Below are 22,184 nucleotides of genomic sequence, written 5' to 3'. Positions count from 1 at the left end.
GGATGCAAAGTGATCACCTGTCTTGTGTCCCCGCCACCCCTACTTTATGAGTCATGAGGGTCTGTTTGTATCCTCAACCGGTGAGCCAGTATAAAACTGAGTGTGACGCTCAGTTTGAAGAGTATTTGCCTTCATGCCTATTATGCATGAGACTGACCCAGGGTTCAATACTCAGCACCCTGGGGTTGTGGGGGGAAGTGGAGGGCTGGGAGGTGGGGGGGAGGGGTCTTCCTTTCTTAAGTTGCCTTCATCCAGTATTTTGTCACAGCAACAAAAATGTAACTAATACACCAGGTAAGAAAGATTAGCCAGTAATTTCTCTGAAGATATTAGATTTTAATATTAAAGGTAGTCTATTTAATATACAAGTAGCTAAGAATTAAACGTTCTTTTTTGTTTGTTTGTTTTTTTTGGAGACAGGGTTTCTCTGTATAGCCCTGGCTGTCCTGGAACTCATTCTGTAGACCAGGCTGGCCTCGAACTCAGAGATCCACCTGCCTCTGCCTCCCAGAGTGCTGGGATTACAGGCGTGCGCCACCACCGCCCGGCTAATTAAACGTTCTTAAAATTAATCTTCATATTTGAACATTTCATTTCTATTGGAGTATCTGAAGAACTTTTCATTTCAATCTAATAAACTGTGGCTGTGATGTTCTACTTGTGGCAAACATGCGTGACAAGCCACTGACTCTCAGGCTGGGGACCATCTGCTGTAAAATGTGACGTTTCCCGTGGAAAGTTGTAGTATCTTTCTCCAAAATGCTAAGCTGAGATTTCTTTTTTTTTTCTTTTTTTAGAAGTAACTTTCAATTTTATCAATAAATTGCTTGACATCCTCATCTTTTTTTTAAATTTTATTTTATTTTTTTCATAAATAATAAAATAAAATATTGGTGTTTCATTAAAACTAATAAAATAAATAATTTATAGTAACATAGCAGCACTGTGGTGGTTTGAATGAGAAATGATCTCTGGAGTCTCTGGCATGGTGGGATTTGAATACTTGTCCCAGTTAATGGTATTCTCTGGGGTGCTTGTGGGAAAGTATAATCAAAAACACTCTGTCACTAAAAAAATAAATAAAAAAATTAAAAAAAATAAATTAAACAAAGATGAGGATGTTTTCAAATGATTTAAAAACTATATTGGGCTGAGAAATGATGTTATTTACCATGGTCACTTTTGCCTATAAATTATAGTCTACAAATTAAGTTATTAATATATTTGTAAAGAAAAAGTAATTGTGCTTTTGAAAATTCATTCAATAATAGGAATATACTAGAATTAGCTATCAAGTCTTGAGAGATAATAGCATTCTATTTTCTTTTATAAATTAAATGCAGTGGGGTTTTGTTCTCCTGAGTAGAGGAACGAATGAGGCACACAGCTAAGAACACACCATGATGAGACTCGGTGGACTGTATTCTAACTCCAGCAAACAGTCCTTTAAAAGGAAAGTGAGTTCCAGGGATATGGAGCAGTGGCGGAGTACCTACCTAGCATGCACATGGCCCGAGTTTAAACCAAAGAAAACAACAAAAATAAATTTATATCGCTTCGTTAATTTTATTGTAAAATACCAATTAAGTATATGCAGACAGATCAATGTTTCGATATGTTCATAATAACCAAGCAACGTTGAAATGCCCATAATAACTTAAGTAATGAAACCAATCCAGGTCCCAACAGAGGAGTGGGTAAAGAAAATACAGTGTGTACACACAGTGGAGTATGTTCAGTCATAAAGAATAAAATTATATCGCTTGAAAAATAAAAGAAGAAGAAACTGGAACTAACCCCCACGGACTAATTAGGCCAATTTCAGAAAGATGGATTTTTGCATGCATTCTCGTTTGTGGTTCACAGATCTTATGTGGATCTATAAAAATAAATATGTGTGATATGAAAGTAGAAGTGAAACTCTCTAGGGGAACCAAGGAAGCAAACTGGAAGAAACTGGGGAAGGAAGGGACGGGAGGGGAGGGAAGGAAAGGGGAAGGGGAGGGGAGGGAAGAGGAGGAGAGGGGGAGAGGAGAGAATGGGAGGGTAGAGGAGGGGAGGGAAGGGAAGGGAAGGGAGGGGAGGGGGAGAAGGGAAAGGGAGGGGAGGGAGGGAAATGAAGGGAAGGGAGGGGAGGGGGAGGAGGGAAGGGAGGGGAGGGAGGGGGAGAAAGGAAAGGGAGGGGAGGGCAGAGAAGGGGAGGGAGAATATCCGTGACATACAGCATATACTTGCATGAAAATGTCCTCATGCAGAACAGTCCTGTACACAACAAATATACACATTGAAACTTACTCAGCAGTAATTTCTAAATCAGTAAGAACTGTACAAAACATTAATTTTAATTTCAATTAATTAAAAATAAGAAGGTTGTGCAGGCCAAGCAAACCTTAACAAATGAGATTTTGGTTAACAAGGCCTGAAAGGGCACATCTTAAACACACAAATATACCTCCAGGGTAAGATTAAGCCTCATGTTTATTGTCCTGCAAAATGTCTCCGTGGGGTTAAGATATATGAGTGTCATTAAAGCTCTGAAATTTAGCAAGGCGACAGGAGCGATAAAGCATTTCTTCACCTAACGCAAATGACTTTCTATGACGGATCTCTTACTCTCCTAAGTGTCTAGAGAGGCCGAAGAGTAATTTATCACTATCATTTGGAAAGCCCCACTGTTTTCAGTGAAGATAAAGTCAGTAAAGTCTAGAAACCGAGGCCACAGGACAAATTTGATTCCCTGAAGGCAAAACGATCAGACAAAGAACGGTTTCATAACCAGGAAATCACCAAAAACAAAGTAATATTTTTATTGTTTCTGAGTGAAATTTTTAATCTGAAATATCTTTTGAACTAGAGAGGGAAAAAAAAAAACAGGCCACCTGAAAATGAGGAGATCCCAGTCCTGTTGCTTGTCCATTGGTGTGCTTGGTTCAGGATTTATGGTCTACAAAACCATCTCTAACGTGTTCAACTTACTCACTTCTTATGCGTGTTCTCTGGCCCTGCACCCAGGGTTCTGAGACCATCCAGCCCTCCTCCCAGTAACTTCTCCGAGCAGGGTGAGTCCTAAATATAAATTCTGCACTCCCAGCCAGACCAGAACCAACCTCTATCCAAATACTAAATACACAGCTGGTTAACAGAAACCCACTTGGAGTCCGAAGGCCTTTGCTTCTTGATCCTTCCACGCTGTTTGCAAACAGAATTTAACCACAGAGTCTCTAAGTTTTATTTACTAAAAGTTTCAAGTATCATTAGACTAGTTTTGACACACAGGGAGAAACTGGCACATGAACAAACCTGCTGATGTTTTCTGCACGCATTTTTAACTGAGACACAGGTAAAAGACACGAGAGCCTAACACAGCGGTTACATAAACTCATCTTATTTGGAGTCTGATTTCCTTACAGGAAGGCTGCCTTCATGTCCTGTCTTGAGTGAAGTTGCTGGAGCCTTCTACGCTAGGACCAACATTCTTTGGTTGGCATTTGAATCTTCCAATTCTGTTCTGATGACCAAGCCCGATTATTCATTTTTACTGAAAAGGTTTAGCTGAAGGCTAAACTAAGCCTGTCCACAGCTCCTCACACAAATCCAAAGACACCCACCTAATAATTGTGTTAATAAAAACATAAACTGGTTTAATATTAAATACATGGAAAACTGCTAGCATGCACAGCATTAAAAATTAGCATTCTCTATTTGTACAAACCCTGCACATTTCTGTACTGCTTAATTTTTTTCAGTGAACATGAATCATTCTATTTCTAAAAATCCAATTGAAATAGAAAAATCACATATAAAATAAATGATATTTTACAAAAACATAACTCTTTTACCTATGCTGTGTTTAAATTATTATTATTATTATCATTATTATTATTATTATTGTTATTATTATTATTACACATAGTCTTGCTATGTAGCCCAAGCTGGCCTTGAACCTATGATCCCCCACTGATATCTCCTCAGTGCTGGGATTACAGGTCTGTGCCATGCCTGGGTAAATTCATTTATTCTTGCAGAAAACAAACTGCCAAGGGATGACTGCTAGCTCACTGTGTCTCCAGGGTCTTCTCAGCCTGCTTTCTTATTCATCCAAGGACTACCTGCCCAGGGGTGGCACCGCCCAAAGTTGTCTAGGCCAACCCACATAAATCATAAATCAAGAAAATGCCCCACCCCTACAGGCAATCTGATAGAGGCAATTCTCACTTAAGAGTCTCTCTTCCCACATGACTTTAGTTTCTGTCAAGTTAACAAAAACTAACCAGAACAGCTCCCCATCTCAAAAAATATATTAAAAAAGTATCCATACAAAATAAATCTAGATAAAATATCTTCTTTGCCTGTTACTGCAGCTAGGTAGGACTGAATGTTTGTGAAACCAAGTTCTCTGTAACAACTTTTATGATAGCTAGCTACTGCTTGATGAATGGTTTCTTTAAAACTAGTAACTGAAAAACAAAAACAAAACCTCTTTAAATAAATTACTACATCGGTCATTCTAATCCAGCGTTGGCAGCATTCCAATCCCAAAGGTGGTACCAGTTAAACCTTCTAGGTAGAACAATCTGAAGAAAACAAAAATGCACCCATCAATTTTTTTTCATAATAAATATTTGTCTTTCTCTCAAAAGCAATCGAAAGGAAAGAGCTATGTAACATCCCTCTTCTGGAATACTACCTCCGTTTGCAAACTGAGACTGAAATATGATATGCACAGTCGCTCCTGCTTGCTCCTCATCCAGGGATCAGATCCTGCTCTCTCCCCCACCTTAGCCTGCTCTCTTCCCCACCCACTCAGGAGGGTATAGGTCTCGGAATGCAAGATGCAGAAGGTTACAGAACTCACAAGTTCTTGCATCAGACAATATTAATTATCAATCTGCACTCCATAGATTGTATCTAGGATGCCACTATGAAAAGGAAAAGATGTCACCGTTGCATAAACAAACTAAAAGAAAAAATAAACAACAACAACAACAACAACAAAAAAAAAACAGGTTAGGGCTTGGGAGCTGAGAGTGTTGGCTGCTGGCCAGGCCTTCACAAATGCAGGTGTGAGCTCTCTGAGGCAAGTTTCCTGAAAGGTCATCTAGTCCAGGGAGTAGAATGTGACCGCAGCCCTGGCTGCAGAGGGAATGTCCAGACGGCCATCTTTAAGGAGAGATGAACAGGATGGAGACAGACCTGAGCTCTCCTCTGCCCTCCGCCCTGCTTCTGGCACAGCTTCTGGCCTCTACACTATTGGCTGGTTTGGGTTCAAAAGAGCTTGATGAAGCCTGAACGTGGTTCAGATTGGTCCATCTGTAACTGCCCTCAAAATGACTGTTACTATTTTAAAATTGCCTGGACATTTTTTTTTCTTTCCCTTAATGCCAATGTCCAGGCCTTGCTCCTAGGGATTTTTTATTTCCTGATGTACTGGGCTGGACTCTGTAAACTCTCTTGAACTTTTTTGTTTCTTGTTCCCGTGATGCTTTGGGATGGGAATGCAGTTCAGCAGCAGACCACTTGCCCATCATGCCTGAGTCTCCATGTGAAATCCCAACACCACATACACAAACACAGAAAGGAAGGGAGGGAGGCAGAGAGGGAGGGAGGGAGGGAGGAAGGGAGGGAGGCAGGGAGGAAGGGAAGGAGGGAGGGAGGGAGGGAGACAAAGATACTCCATGATCCTGATGTACAAATGAGGGTGGGACCTCTCCTCTAACTCTAACATTCCTTATGGAAGCACTTTTAAAACTGCACGGTGAAGCTCCTTCCTGTCTCTCCTTATCTCCCCTGGTTAAGATGGTGCTAAGGGTACCTCCCAGGCTGCTTTTAGCCTTGGCCTCCTCCTTCCAGTTCTTCACCCATCTCCAGAGTCTGGCATACACCTGCCACAGTTTCTGTTTATTTCCTATCTTGCCTAGAGGAAGGAAAACCCCACCCCACCCCACCCCACCCCACCCCTGCCACCGGAGAAGGAAGAGACCCCGGTTTGGGTTTACATAAAGGTAATCAGAGCTGAGAGACCGGATTTGGCCTAAAAATAAATGGATAGAATTTTCCCTAGTGAACAGATGAGGAGATGAATCAAACTGAACTCCACACTTGTTCTCGACTTCGTTATGTAAAACCTTATCTGTGCCTGGCTCAACAGCAAGCACAGGGAACACGGATAAGACAAAGGCCCGGCGTGTACACTCTGGTGTCTGTGTGTGAGCAAACGGAATTCACGCCAATACTTAACCTTCATTCCCCAGACCTGGGACACAAACCTGGCTGGAAACTTGCGACCATGAAATGTCCCAGGATTATCGAATCCTCTCAGACCTTTACTCTTTTTAATTATAGGTCTGTCTTCTCCTGGTGCACTTTCTCTGCAGCCCACTTACTGTGTCCATTTTTCCTTTGCCTAATCTGTGCTTTCTTTCTTTTCTTTTTTTTTTTTTTTGCACTCTGACACTCCTATTTTATAATTATGGGCATGTTTTATTCACCCTGCATACTTCTGTACCCAGTGTGGGGCTGAGCAATAAAATATATGTAGTCAAGTAAACATTAGCTTGATATGTAAAGTATATTTTTGCAGGTCCATCTTGACATAAAAGGCAGAGATTATAAACGAAATGTATTAATCAAAGATGTCCTATAAATCCTAAGACAACACCTCTGCAAAAATAATGTATATTATTTTATTAAGCACCTTCCACTTCACTTCTATATGTAGGGTGACTGATAATCTTTAACATACAGATATAGAAAATTGGTGTGTCATAAACGGTAAACTAAAAGCAAAAAACCTTAACCATAAAAGTAACTTCACCTTCCTTCAAACCAGCAGCCCATGGGTCCCATTTTTTTCTCCTATTTACTTTAAATCTGAATTTTCGAATTTAGTTTTGTGATCCTGGGGTATACCTTTTCATTTCCTCAGTCCCATCTTTTAATTGCTAGCAGTCTTACAAATGTAATGAGGGACACTATCGCTCGGGGTGACAAGAAAGAAGCATTTATAGCCTGCCAGTATCATGGCTTCCCACTGACAAGCCTGTAACTGGTGACTCCTGAGGGATCTCCATCAAAAAAAAACAAAAACAAAACAAAAAAACAAAACAAAACAAAACAAAAACTCAGCCTTGCTGTTCTAGGAGCAGGCCTCCGCCATCAGAGCAGCACCTCTGGGCAGCGGTCACAGCGGCTTCTAGACAGAGAAGAAGGAGCCTTCACTATCCAGGCTCCTAGTTATCAGCTCTATACAAGCACACAAGATGAGTCCATCACGGTTTGCTAAATGCATGCCTGTTCAACGTACCAAGAAAATAAAGCCAAAGCAGGTAACGCCGACTCCCTGGAAGACGAGGCCCCATCACCATGACCCTTGTTCACACGGATTCTTTTACAGGGCCACCTGCAGCAGACGGATTTTCTGTGATTTACAAAAGGCAGCCAACTCATAATTCCATGGCTTCGGTGGACGCAGAGCTGCAAAGTCTGTCTACCCTCATTAGGGGTGAATTACCTAATGAGTGATTCACCAAAGGCACTAATGTAATGTTCACATTCACCCTTTAAAGGTGACGATAACTGCAGGATAATCTCCAAACGTTTGGCAGAAAAAGGATATACAATTGCACAAGCCAAAACATAAATCTGGTTCATTTTGGCCTACATCCTGACTCTTTTTATACAAGATTTAAAAAAAAAATGCTCAAGAAAAGTAAATATTTGAGTTTTGACATGAGCTCCAAAAATTAAAGTTATTCCTTTAATGACTTAGTCGTGTTTTCGTATAGCAAGACAATTTGAAAAAAAGGAATGATTACACAATTAAAATCTTAGGTCATCAAAGAAATCAGAATTTCCGTGCTTAAATGGCTTTGGGGGAAAAAATGGAACACTAAATTTTTAAGACTCTTAAAAGACCTGTTTTAACCAGCCTGAGGTGATTTACAGATTCTGAAGCCACTTGTAGGTTAAAAAAAAAAAAATCAGGAGGTAAAAGTTCAATGACCTTGCAATTAAGAACTAAAAAAAAAAAATAATAATAATTAAATTAAATTAAATAAATAAAAACCCATACTAGCGTGAGAGCCTAGACAAGTCCCCAAGAAATTACAGGAAAACACTGGCCCGGAAATTGGTTTTTTTTTTTTGGGAAAATTACTATGAGGTAGCAGGGAAAGAGGGGGATGATGGGGAAGGGATATTTGCAACGGCTTAGATGGTGAAGAGGGTACAAATGACGAGAAAATAAACCAGCTGCCACACAAACAACTTCCAGGCATCTCTGGATAAAAAGGAAAACAAGCCTTCTGCTGAAGGCTGGCTAGTTGGATGAATGGAGAAGACTTGTTATACACCTAGTGGTGGGTGGATTTCACAGGCTGCAGCCTCCACACAGCTTTTCTTTGCTGCACTGCAGAGGCGCCATCTTCTCCGTCTTAATCTTCACCCTATTCAATCCTTTTATCTGCACCCCCTTTTTAAAAAGGACCCTGAGGACCCTCCCCAGGATCCTGCGCCCCCCACGGTGACTAAGCTAGAGTTTCCAGAGTGCCCCTGAGGAGGCCGCACCTTAATCAGACAAATGCCTCCTTTGATGCACTGGCACCCCAGCCTCCCCACCACCCGGCACTGCCCTTTCCAGACGCACGCCTCACTCCGGGCTCTCTCCCTGTCTATCTCTCCTCTCTCTCTCTGCGAGGACTTCTGCAGTCCTGCACAAGATTGCCAGTAGGTGGTGGTGATGCGGGGGTGGGAGACCACGGGGCCCCAGCAGCACCCCCAGGCCCTCAGGGGCAGACGCGCAGCGCGGGGGGAAAGGAACCGCGGTGGCGCACCAACTACCAGGGCTCCGCCACCGCGCCCTGGACGGCGAGGGCGGGGTGTCGCGGCTTTTGTTCCCGGGGACCTTCCTAGACTCAGGGAGAAATTGGAGGTGCATTGGGGAGTCCTGGACGTCCAGGTTAAGAGACGGTGCCGGGTGGCTTCACTCTCCAATCCCTCCGATCACTTGGAACTTACACAAAAGGGAGACACGGAAATGCACAAAGTTTGCAAAAGGAAGGCGGTGCGCGACCCCGCGCCGACTCCGGAGAGGGTCGCAGCGCAGGCAGCCGCCGCCCGCGGCCGCCAGGAGCGAAGCCCAGCTTCGCAGTCAAGACAGGCGGGGGTGGGAAGGGAGGGTGAGCTTGGCGCTCCCCAGCATCCAGAGCTGCCCCCATTCCAACCCAGGACCCAAGGAAGGAGAAGGGCGGCGATTTCCTCGCAGGGCAGTGAATCCTGAGACGCTGCGCTTTCGGTTTTCCACACGTGTCCCCTTCCCCCGCCAACTGGGTGCCTCTAGCATCCCAGAGACCCGCTCTCAAGGCAGGGAGGAGTCAGGGTCTGCGTTCAGGCGCTTCCCCTCGCCCTCCAGCTCCAGGCTGGCACGGATCTGGGGATCCCAGCGCCTTAACCCGCTCGCTCTTCATCGGTCGGGCAGCGCGTCCCCGGGCAGGGTTGGGCCAGAGACGCTGAAGCGCAGGGCGCCCGCAGGCGGGGGCGGCGAGGAGCGGTAAACCCGCGACAGTCCCCCGCGTCTCAAGATTCAAGCACCTCGGTGGGGAGGATCGCATCCTTCCGACTCCCGCCTCCCCCCGTCTCGTTCCCAAGGCGCGGCACCCACCTCCAGAGCCCGAACCGTCCAGGCGGCCAGCAGGAGCAGTGCCAAGCCGGGCAGCATCGTGATCCTGCGTGGGCCACCGAGTGCTCTGTGTGCGAGTGGAAGATCCGCCGCGCCCTGACTGTGTCCGCGTCGTCGCCGCCGCCGCCGTCTCCGGTGGCCCCCCGCGCTAGCTCTGCTCCGGGTGCTCTCTCGCCTCCCGCCGCCGAGGAAACTGACAGAGCTGGAGCGAGGCGGCGGGGCTCGCAGCCGGGAGAGTCAGCTGATCCCGCCCACCCGGCTCGCCACCCGAGAGAGACCCCTAGCGGAGCCCCGGGGAGCTGCGCCTGGGCGCAACGGGAGGCGACCCGGAGCCCACAGGTGCGGCGTCTTGGGCACCAGCTAAGGGACCCGCGCACCCCCTGGGGTCCAGGAACCAAGGGAGGAAAGATCTGGGTTAGTGAGAGGGGCCCGCAGTCGGGGGAAGGTGAACCCTAGGACGTGAAGGTTCCTGGGAAGTCGGGAGCGCTCTCGGCTCGTCCCCGAGAGCTTGAGTCATCCGACCCCGCAGGCCTCTCCCAAATGTGGCAGAGGAGCTACTGCTGTGATGCACGCATTTTCATCCGCAGTTCGTTTTCTCTATTTGGAGAGGTGGAGCAAGGCTGAGAACATTAGCAAAAGAAACAGGATTTATTTTTTGGTAGCAGGGCACCCTTCACACCACTACAATCTGGAATTTTTGTCTTTAGAATGCACCAGAGAAGGGCACAGGACTCAGGATGACCCATTTTTCTCTGTGTTTGGGGATGGGAGGTATTATTATTATTATTATTATTACTGTATATTTGCTTGATTTTGGCTAATTTCAGAGAAGGGGACCGGCATCTGGGATTGAAGGTGGCAGGGAGGTAAGATCTCAGATAGAGAAGAGATGAAAGTTAAGCAGATACTGAGCGATGCCTCTTCCACCTCCATCACCCAGGTCTTCTTGGAACTCTGCTCCCCTTCTCTTTTGGGTCTGCCCTTATCCATAGAGATGGACGTCCATAAAGCCATTTTCTCCTAAATAAACCCAAACTTCCCAGTGTTAGGATTGCCTAGAGCCATCCAGATGTGCTCCACCACCCTCCCGACCTAATGTGGCTTCAGAGGCCACACTTTTGGCTCTCCTTGGGCTCCTGGAAGGAGACAGAGGGTAATACCAGATGCGTTTCTGGCTTCAGAGGCCACAACCTTTTCCTTTAGCTGATGTGCTTCCTGGTTAGTTTTGTTATTGTTCTTGTTTTGTTTTTTGTTTTTTTGTTTTGTTTAACTTGACGTGTAAGCTCTGGACATCTGGGAAAGAGAGGCCTAAATTGAGAAAAATGCCTCCATTAGATTGGCATGCCAGCAAATCCTTATTCTTAAATGACCAGCCCCTGAGCAGGTGGTCTGAGTTGTATAAGGAAGGAAGCAGGCTGAACAAGCCTGGAGGGAAATACCAGTAAGCAGCATCTGCCACAGCCCCGCCTCATCTGCCATGGCCCCATCTCATCCACCATGGCCCTGCCTCAGTGCCTGCTTCAGGTTCCTGCCTGGAGTTCCTGCTCTGACTTCCCTTCACGATAGACTGTGATCAGAATATGTGAGACTAATAAACCCTGTCCTCAAGTTGCTTAGGATCACGATTTTCCTTTTATAACTCTGCAATAGAATGCAGCTAGAAGGCCCGCTCTTTCCCAAAGCAAGGAATCCCCGTAAGTGCAGTGGGAGGACTTGACTCCACCCCTTCCTTTCTGAGAAGTCAGCTTGCCTACGTACCATCTGTGCAACTCTACAAATACCTTTTTGTATTTGTCCTGAATGTCTGTCCTTTGAATGTCCTCAACAAATAACAAAAGATATTTGCTATGTAATGTTTGCTTTTAATACGTATGTCATTCATTCCCTACAGAAGCCAAGGAAAAGATAGGAAGGTAGATGCTCAGTCAACAAAGTACTTACTGTCCAAACATGAGGACCTGAGTTCCATCCCTGGAAGTCATATAAAAATGTCAGCCATGCTAGCCCCTGCTTAGGAGGTAGAGAGAGACAGCCAGGAAAGAGATCCTGTCGCAAACAAACAAACAAACAAACAAACAAAAAAGGAAAGCATTAGCATCTGAAGAACATCATCTAAAGATGACTTCCAGCATGCATGCACAAACACACACACACACACACTTATAGATACACATTTACACATACACTCATACACACAGATATACACACATATACTTACAGACACACACAGACATACACACGGACACACATACTCTTACAGACACACACATATACACACATACACACTTATGTGCACTTCAGACACACATACACTTACACACACATACACAGACAGACATATACACATGTTTACAGATACACATATATACATACACTTACACACAAAGACATACACATATATATATACACATACTTATAGACACACACACAAACAGACACACACATACTCTTACAGACATATACACATATATACATACTTACAGACAAACACACAGACATACACACATACTGTTACAAATAGATACACATACACTTATACACGCATTACAGACACACACACACATACCACACACATACAAATCCAAAGAAGCCATTATTATTGCCCCCCTCCCTTGTCCCATTTACAGGTCAGGAAAACAGGCTAGGACTACAGCTTAATCATAGAGAAACTGGTTATTCCATACATAGAAGGCTCATCCCTCACTAGACTTGTCCTGGTGTCTGAAAGTTGGGAAAGGGAGAACTGACATCAGAACATGAAGGGGACATATAGTCGGACCCACAGGAAAAGAATTCTCAAAGAGAAACAAGACAGCAGAACTATCATGCTCCTTCCCAAACCCACTTACCTAGCATCCCAATCTCCTGTCTGCACAAACAGGAAGGAACCTGAACATCCAGGAGGTGGGGAGAACAGATACAGCTCCAGATCTCCAGAGATCTTACAAGAAAACGAAAGCCTGAGACCTTTTGTCCAGAATTAAATGTTTTAAAGACTGTGACAGTGGGACATTATGTTGAGTGCAGTGAGCAGGCCCATATGTGCCAAGGGAAAGAGGCAAGAATTTATTTTAAAAAGAGGGGATAGGTGCCTTTTTGTGAGCAGACCCATTTAAAAAGCCAGTGATCAATGATAACCCCTAAAACCAGAAAGCCTTAGCATTAGCAGTCTCCTTTCAGACAGGGGAAGTTCATCCCACTCACACTCCTGGTCATGATGTGCTCAGAGGAAATGGTCAACTCAGGACTGTGCCAGAAAGAGCTTCCCTGTTTTCTACTTAAAATTTCTTAAAAGTTTGTTTTTATCTTATTTCTGGTTTGTCTCCCTCCCCCTCTTTCTATGTCTCTGTTTGTCTCTCTGTCTCTGTCTGTCTCTGTCTGTCTGTCTGTCTGTCTCTCTCTCTCTGTATGTGTGTGTGCACTTGTGTGTGTACATAAGTGTGAGTGTGCGTACTAAGGTCAGAAGAGGGAGTCACACCCCCAAGATTTAGGATTATAGACTATTGTGAGCTGCCTGACCTGGGTTGTAGGAACCCTTTATGTCTTCCACAAGAGCAGGAAGTGCTCCTAAGCAATTAGAGAGTGTGTGTAGTGGGTGTGAGAGAGTACAGGCAAGTATAGCCCATGGTTCTTATGGGGAGGTCAGGGGACAACTTTAGTGGTCTGGACTCTCCTTTCCCCTTGTTAAGGCAGAGTCCCTATTGCTTTTTCTGTCCTGTCATGTCCCCCAGGCTACCAGGGTGAACTTCTAGGTCATCAGTCACCATCTCTCATCTCACTTTTAGGGACTCGAGACAGCAGCAGATGTGTACCCCTCCACCTGGCTTTCTCACACGTGTGGATTCTGGATCGCTTACATTGTCAGACTTTTGTCTGAGAACAGATCCCTCCAAGTTGATTCCCTAGAATCTCTCCTGTTTGTCACCACTCAGAGATTCCAGTGGCTTTCTACACCTTACAGTCTCCTCTGCTCTACTGTAATATCACTTCCAGTCCTGAGTGATGTATCTTCCCAAACCTATGCCCAGAAAGCACAGCAACATCTCCAGTTCGAATCCTTGCAGAAGGGCCAGGCATGGTGGTACATGCCTTTAAATCCAATGGAGGCAGAAGCAGGCCTGGCCTGGCCAGACAGAACTACACAGTGAGACCCTGTCTCAAACAAACAAAAAGAATCTTCAGGGAAGAAACCAATCACATGTCTACAGAAATCCCACTGGCCACCTGGACTTAATAAGACCACTGTGAGTCATTCAATAGCCACCCATACAGGCCAGACTGTCTTTGGATAACTAGTTCTGAAATATCTGGTTACTAGAAAGTTCTCCTCACCACCTATAGATCTCATATATACTTTATCCCTTGTAACAAAGCACAACAGTCATTTTATACTGTTATATCTCTAAAAGATATCTGGCTATTCCTACCTCCAGAGTCCTCTTATCATAAGCTAAGTCCCATAAATGGCAGAATTTCTCTTCCTACCATACTATAAATAAGTTCTAGTTTGTTGTGTCTGTAGCCTAATGTTGCCCTTGATTTTGTTACTATCTACAGTGGACTGAAAATGATTGTACTTGCTAGAAAATCTTCCAGCTTTATGCATAGCACTGCTAAAGAAAATCTTTCCCACATCTAGGCAGTCACCCACGCCCCATAAATACCATCAAGAGTAGTGGTAAGTCTGAGACAGAAGACGGGACCATAATTTTTAAGAAAACCATGACAAAATACCTCAGACCAGGGGTTAGGAACGAATAGCAGTGGCTAGTCTCTCCGCAGCCCTGGGAATCTGTCCCCAGAATTGCAAAACAAAACAAAACCCACAACAAAACTCAGTGATGTCAATAAGAGACACTTTCTCCCCATGCTGTAAGATAGAGATCCCAGATTAGGGTGTTATCAGAACCAATGTCTACCAAGATACCTGCCTCTGGCCTGCTGTTACCCATCTTCCCTCTCTGGTTTTATAACTCCTTCCCTTGTAACATCTACCAAACACCGAACTAAAGTTCACCCTCTGACTTCACTAAATAATTACCTCTTTTAGCACCCTATGTCTAAACGCAGATACATCCTGAGGTTTGGGGTGATTAGAATTTGGAAAAAGGAATTTTGGAATGAAGAGATATCTGAGGGACACATGGAGATCAGCTAAGACATGGTCTATAATCTTCCCACTAATCTTCACCTTTATCACCAAAGACCAGCAATTCTTCTGTCCTTTTGAGATGGGAGGTAACCCTGGTGTATAGAAAGATGCAGATGCAAAGGCCTCCTTTCTCTCTGTCTTCCACCAGGTCAACATTCTGAACCCCCACACAGATGGTTTGGTTTGCCTTGTCTTTCCCACCAGTATCAGCCACTGAGAATACATTAAAGGGCCCTTGACATTCTCCCTTGGAAAACAGTTTTGACAGTTTAATTTTGTGTTAGCTAGCTAGCACTGCCCTGACAAACTATGTTAGTAACCTGGGTAGCTTTAAAGATGACAAATGTATTTTCTTACACTTTGGGGAGAGTCTAGGATGGAGGTGAGAGCAGAGTCAGACTGATTCCTCTGAGGGCTGTGTCCATTGTTTGTTGAACATCCTTAGCTATGTCTTCCTGTGGTCCTTCCCAGGAAGGCTTGAGCACTGTATCGCTTTGTCTTTATGGTCACATGTCTTCTCCTTACTCTGTCACCAGGTTGGATTAGGACCCACCCTCATTATCTCTTTTATTAAATTACTTCTTGCAATAATATGGATCAAAATGGGACACATTTTATACATGCGTAATGGGACATATGTATAAAAATATCATACTGAAACTCATTCATTTGTGTGCTCTCTTAAAAAAATGACTTTTTAAAAGATACCTATTCCAAGGTCTCACTTCAAATATAATCCAGTTTTGAGGTACTGGATATTAGTGAGTCAAAGTATTAAGTTGAAGGAGTACAATTATAGAATTGTTAAATTATTATCATTTTTCTTTCTTTGTTTGCTTTTTGAGACAAAGTTTCACTACATATTCTTGGCTGGGCTAGAGCTCCCTATATAGAACAAGCTGGCAATGGACTCGGAGTGATCCTCCTGCTGCTGCCTCCCAAGTAGTAATAAAAAGGATGTGCATCTCGATTCTCATTTCTTTTTCCTCATAAGGCCCAACTCAATTCTCATATATATTTTTTAAAGTTACTCTCATATCCAATCTTGACAGTGAACTCCCACTACTGTGTCCACATGAGGGAAGAGGACTTCCTGGATATCCAGAGCTTGTCTATTTCTTTCTTTTTTCTTTTCTCTCCTTCCCCCTGTCTCTTTCTCTCTTCCTCTATTTCTCACCACCCTATCCCTTCCTCATCCTCTCACTTTTCTTTTAAAAATTCTTTTGGAAACAGCTCTATTCCCCTGCCTCAGCACTCTTGCACACAGAGATTATAGGCATTGTCACTGTGCCCCATTCAGGTTGTTGCTTTGCCTGACCCTTTGTCGCTATCTAGCTCATTTGGTCACTGTAGAATTCCAAAGGCGTCACGATCGCCATAGGTTTTACGGAGGTGCTACCGATGTGGTCTGAGTTGGGCATTATCAGTGATGGTAGGAGTTTCCCATGCTGCTAAGAAACTTCCTAGAACCACACACTAATTTCTCTTTTGGGATCAGAAGTCCTTCCCCAGTTCCATCCCTGCTCATCTCTTTGGGCCTTCTCTCAAACAGAAACGTGCTATCAATGCCTTTGTATTGACTGCTGCCTCCAAAATCTACAGAAAACCATTCAAGAGTTTCAAAACAAAATCTATTCTCCCTTCTGACACAGATTTTGCATAGTGGTTTTTGTCCCCCTTCTTCTCTTTTAAATGGGCAGATGTGAATAATTGCCAATAAATGTCTACATTTAAATATGCTTATCTAACACACCTTTGTATGTACAAGGGAAGTGACATTTTACTTATCTTTTTCTTAAGTTATTTTTTCACTTATAGGTCTTCACTGGTGTATCCATGAATTATTCATTTATTTTTAAATGGTGTAATGTTCTGCCATCATTATACACAGACTTCAGGTCAGATAAACTATACAGTATAAATATGCTTAGGTACTTCATTACTAGCTTCAAGGAACAACAATCAAATGTTTAGCCAGATATAACCATTGACAGGTAGCTTAAATAACTTGCTTGAGAAAGGAGTGTTGTCACAGGACTGGAGTGCAAGAACACGTCTGTGTTTAATGGGATAAAAGCAACACAAGAAGAGAAGGAAACACTCTTTGTAGAGATCAGTTTAAGTAGCAGGAAAGTATAAGCAGGCCTTGTGGGCATTACTGGTGTTTGCTTCCTTAGAGAACTTTGGGGAAGCGATGTTTTGAGAAAGCCTGACCAGTATGTATTAGCTTTAGAAAGAGTTACGGTACTTAATGAAGCCGTAGTTTCTGGAAAATGCCCCCTTGAGTTGGTGTGGAGATAGCAGAGCTTCATTAGCCGCAGAAAACCAGTGTTTTTATTGGAAGCTCAGCAGCTCATGATGGATGACTTCGTGTTCACGTTGCCCGAGGCATCCAGTTAGCAGATACCCACTCGATATTCCATAGGTGGATTCCTAACTAATATTTTGATAATAAAATGCCCAAATTGGTAGTAAACTATCTGTTTTTTATAAATGTGGTTAAGAACCCACTCAAATTTACCATTAATCCATTTTCAGTTACATCCCAGCATACTCTTGAGTCAGAGAGAAAGGAATCGAGTTTTCATGGTATGGTAAGAATTAAGCAAAACCCTGGCCCCTCCCAAAAACTTGTGCCCAGTATGTAAATGATATGCATCCCATTTGCAGATGGCACCATGCTTGGGAAGGCTTTGTGCTACGGATACTGAAAGGATTAGAATGGGCTTGTCCTATAGAACAGAGAACATGTGCTTAGAGGAAACCCCACCCAGAGTCAGCTGCAGAGAGTCACGGGTCTCACTAGGAATTGCTGGCATCTGGGACCATTGTAATCACTCAACACTGACAAATATTGAAGCTTAGGGGATGGCAAATTCCAAAGATAGCCAGACCTCTGCATAAATTATACTCTTGATTTACTCCGTGGGTTCTCTTTAATGGCAGGAAAATGCTAGAGACTTTGATGAGTAGCTGAACAGCACAGTGTTTCCTACCCCTGAGATGGACAGGCTTTGGGTATATAGGAACATATCATATATGTAAACAGAATCCTGGATGGCTAAACAAACATATAAACAAAAGCATCAGATTCATATTCACTAGGTACACAACTTTGTCCCCAAGCAAACAGACTATCTAGCTGTCAATCACCATTTTCTGTCCCATGTGTGATTTATTCCAGTTAACGTAAATGTAGCTATGAAAACTTAAAGTTGAAATATCAATTGAAATATCAATCATAGCTTTTAATACTTGACACTGTGGGTAGGATTAAAAAGAGAGGGAGAAGGGGTGGATTTGGGTAGGAAGGGAAGTAGAGAGAATTGGGAGGAAAGTAGGGAAAATTTGGGAGGAGTTAGGGAATGGGAAATTTAAAGAAAATATTTGTATGAAAAAAAATCTACTTTCATAAGAAAAAAAAGAGAAAAGAATGTCTAAATTCAAATTAAGACTCATATTCACGCTTCTTAAAAACCATGTGCTTATATGAGAAAAATATGTGGGAAGAGAAAAAAGGGACCATAAAAATGCATTAGTAATTATCATGTGGTGTAAAGTATTTGTGTGTCTGTATGTGGATTAGGGAGAAGGAACTGGGAGTTCCAAGCCTCACGCCCTGGAGAGGGTCAATCAGAATGTCAGGAGGAGGGGCAGGCTAAATGCATCAAGTGCTAGAAGGTGGGAAGGAACTGGGAGGAGAAGAGGGAAGGGCAGCTACGTATAATCAAGAGATATCACATGAGAAAATAATCTATTTTTAATTAAAGGAATGAAAAAAATCATCAATAGAAGTCACTGTCCATAACTGCTATTCCCCAACACTGGACTGAAAGCTATTCAGAAGACAGCAATACAATACCACAAGTAACCAGGAATGTGTTATGTTCACTTATAAGAACCTAGTAGGCGCTTGGAGACTCAACTTGAATTCTAGAAATGGACCATAAATGACTCTGTGTGTGAGAGCACTAAAGAGACACAGCCAACAAAACACACGCATGCATGTGTATATAAATATGTACATACCCTCTAGCACGCATGTACGCTCCTGCACACACACACAGAGAGAGAGAGAGAGAGAGAGAGAGAGAGAGAGAGAGAGAGAGAGAAATTTGTTATTGTGCCCTTAAATGATATAATCCCAGAAATCCCACAGTCAGTCTTCTAAAGACTAGAGAAATTGCATAGCTAGTGTATCCTCCTGAGTCTATAGGCCTGAGACTAACATGGACTGATTAATTCTCAGAGTCTGAAGGCTTAAGAAACTGGAGCTCTGATGTCCAGGGACAGAAGAAGGTAAATGCTCCAGTGTTGAGGTTTAGCCTTTTGTTATATATTGTAATATTAAATACTAGCCCCGAGGGCTTGGCTTGCTTACCCCCAGGGAGGAGAGAATCTGCCGATAAACCCAAGTGATACTCTGTAACTGCCCACAAAAGTATCCCTGAAGAGTGAATAAAGATTCCTAATGCTTATAGCTGGGCAGAAGAAAGATAGGCCACGGTGGGGAAGTGGAGGATTAAGAAAGGGTAGGGTGGGGGTGGTTTGGTTCCTAGGCTTGGAGTGGGAGGCAGGAAGAAGGTGGAGAGAGGGGAGAGAGGAAGAAGCTACCATGGAGTAGGTGAATCCATGGAAACACAACCGTGAGGCTTGACCAGTTGGAGTTAAGAGCTGCCCAGATGGAACATTTCAAGTTATAACTGAGTAGTCATTAATGGGGAAGTAGATTCTAATAGCTTAGAGAGCTGATACGTGCCCTGCTCCTAGTGCTGATTAAGGCTTATTATAATTGTAAGAGTTTCCTGTCATTTTTCTGGGAACTGAATAATCATAGGTAGAGTAGAACTCACACCCAAATTAAGATTGAATATTTAATACAACACTCGAGCTCAAGAAAAGAACACAGGGCTGTACCTCTTGGAACATTTCCACTTTAGAGGTTTAAACACATCCACCCTTATTGCGGAGGAAGGGCATTATTCACCCCACCGACTGGTAAATGCCAATGTGATTTCTTCCAGAAACAGTCTTCCAGACAAATCCAAAAACAATGTTTTACCCATTCTCTGGGCATCTCCCCACCCAGTCAGGTGAATACAGTTAGTTGACTATCATATTCTATAAAAGGATGGATGTAGAGTGAACTCAGTTACATTTCCACATCAAAGTTATTTTCTAATGTACAAATAGATTAAAGAGAAAAATATGTCAAATTTATTTTTCAGTTGGTTACTAATACTTCCACATCATATCTTCATGATCTAAGTAACATTTTCCAGCACAATGTCCAATGTCCAAATTGTATACAATGGAACTCAATTTTTCAAGATTTTTCATAGGTAGTCAGTGCATACTAGAAGTGCACTGTAACCAAATGTTTGAGAAATAATTAAATAAACTAACATCTTGACTTTTAGGATGGTCCCAGCCCTTTAAAGTGCTAAGATGCCCTTTGAACTTTAAAGAAGTTAACCATAGCTTGAAGTTCCTCTTGTCTTTTGGTTTTAGCTTTTGTTTGTTATATCACATCCTGGGATTAGTTAACTGTGGTCTAGAGGCATTCTAATTAGACTTTTGGTTGTGTTTCTTGCAGAAATGAATGTTTGTAGGCACAGTTTGTCTAAGCAGGTTCTTTAACCTGAAAGGTGGATTCAATATGTGACTCTGAAGATGAGTTAATGAAAGAAATTGTAGAAATATTAGGTAGACAGACATTTTAAAGCCATAAAAACTGTTTCAAAAGTTCAATGTCAGAGTAAAAATGTGTGTTCTATAGAAGATACAGGCTTCGAGACTTTTGAATATTTATTATGTCAGCATTCAAGGGTACGACCAGCTTGTTCTTAATTTGGGGAAGAAATGGGACAGCACCCAAGCCACATTTGAGATTACTTCTTTTTCAATTCTCATCTAAGAAAAGGAGAAAGCATTTCTAAGTGTAGAAAGAAAAGGCTCCATATAAGACTTGGATCCATAGTGTTGCCTCTCATTACCCAAGGTGAAGCCCTCAAGGAGAGGCTGGGACCCTTGGGACAGACTGCTGAAGAGATGAAGGGAAGAGGGTGGAAGGGGACTGCTGTGGGATTAACTTTGAGAAGCACCTTTGCCAAAAGTTCTCATGAAGTATATACATGGAGAGCAAGGGTGTAATTTTTCCCTGTGAGTCATTATTGAAATCTTCATTTACCACTAACTGTGTTAACGAGCTCTGTCAACCCTCACTACTGTAGTAAAAGAAAGAAACAAAGAAAGAAAGAAAGAAAAAAGAAAAAAAGAAAAAAGAAAAAAAGAAAAAGAAAAATAGGGAGTGAAGCCTGGGAAAGCAGGGCGCCATCTCTGTCTCCCAACTCTCTGTGAACCCCGATTCTGATGTCTACACTGCAGAGGAAAAGGCACCAGTTCCCAGCTTGTTCTGTGGGGTCTGCGGAATCTTCAAAGGAGCCTGACAGCAGATTCCTCTCAGAGGAAGGAACAGGACAGTGAAGTGGAAATGATGGGGGTGTGTGTGACACATAAACTCTGGGTTTCAGATCTTTTTAGAGTCTGGCCATGTATCTTGGCTCAAATTCTGGAAAATATCAAACATACTAATTATCTTTCAGCCTGTGCAAAGGAACACAACACAGATTTGCTTAAACATGTAGCCAGTACATGGGAATGGCTGGGTATTTCTTTTTTAATCTGACTTTACCAGTACTGTCTGTTGCTTTCCACTCAAATCACTAAACAACTTCCAAAGCTACAGTCAAGACTTGCTTAGCAAAAGGCCAAGTGATAAATACAGGACATGCTGAGGTTTCATGATTTATGTGCCCCTGCTGGTCTCAGATACGCAACACCCAAAAGATAAGCCATGATGCTAAAACAATGAAAACGCAGAAGCTCAGGCAAGCACAGGGTGGTGTCTTCACCCACCCAGGCATCCTTGTTTTTGGAACTAGTCCTCAGTGATAATCATTCAGTGTAAAAATTACTCTCATGAAGCAAAGCACAGCACAGTAAAGTGCATTACAACACCTTTGGGACTGGGGAGCAAGTGGTATCAGGTGTCACAGTAACAACCTCTGAATAAATAAGAGGTTCATCCAACATTTTCAAGCTAAGAGCTCTCTTATCTTTTACACACTTGAGAAGAAGTTGGGGACCTGACCCAAATGATTCTCTCCTCCTTTCTGAACTCCTGTGATAAAGGAGAATTTGATTTAGTGTGATTCTCCTTCAACATGAACTTACTGAACAACTCCTCTCCTGCCTCCTTCACATTCTTCAACCGACTCTTTTAAACAATAGACTGAGCAAGAGTATCAACTGGCTAGACTCCCCTGAGCTCCCCCGGGACTGATCCACCAACCA

At 43.1% G+C, this 22,184-nt stretch overlaps 1 protein-coding gene across 6 annotated transcripts in view; it reads right to left on the bottom strand.

The window, feature by feature from the left end:
* The window catches only part of App (amyloid beta precursor protein), a 227,419-nt gene extending 217,527 nt beyond the window's left edge, over positions 1 to 9,892 (bottom strand). For 4 of the 6 annotated variants that reach the window (XM_052158108.1, XM_052158109.1, XM_052158110.1 and 1 more), the window contains exon 1: positions 9,659 to 9,891. In XM_052158108.1, the coding sequence (XP_052014068.1) occupies positions 9,659 to 9,715 (57 nt within the window). In that variant the 5' untranslated portion in view covers positions 9,716 to 9,891. Of the gene's footprint in view, positions 1 to 9,658 lie in introns of all 6 variants that reach the window. The other 2 variants (XM_052158106.1, XM_052158111.1) reach the window with 1 other exon arrangement.
* Between the last annotated feature and the right edge of the window lie 12,292 nt (positions 9,893 to 22,184).

The sequence above is a fragment of the Apodemus sylvaticus genome, chromosome 15 (genome assembly GCF_947179515.1).
Source record: "Apodemus sylvaticus chromosome 15, mApoSyl1.1, whole genome shotgun sequence".
NCBI classification, from domain to species: Eukaryota; Metazoa; Chordata; class Mammalia; order Rodentia; family Muridae; genus Apodemus; species Apodemus sylvaticus.
Note: the sequence above shows the minus strand (reverse complement) of the source record. Positions and strands in the feature narration are given on the sequence as shown.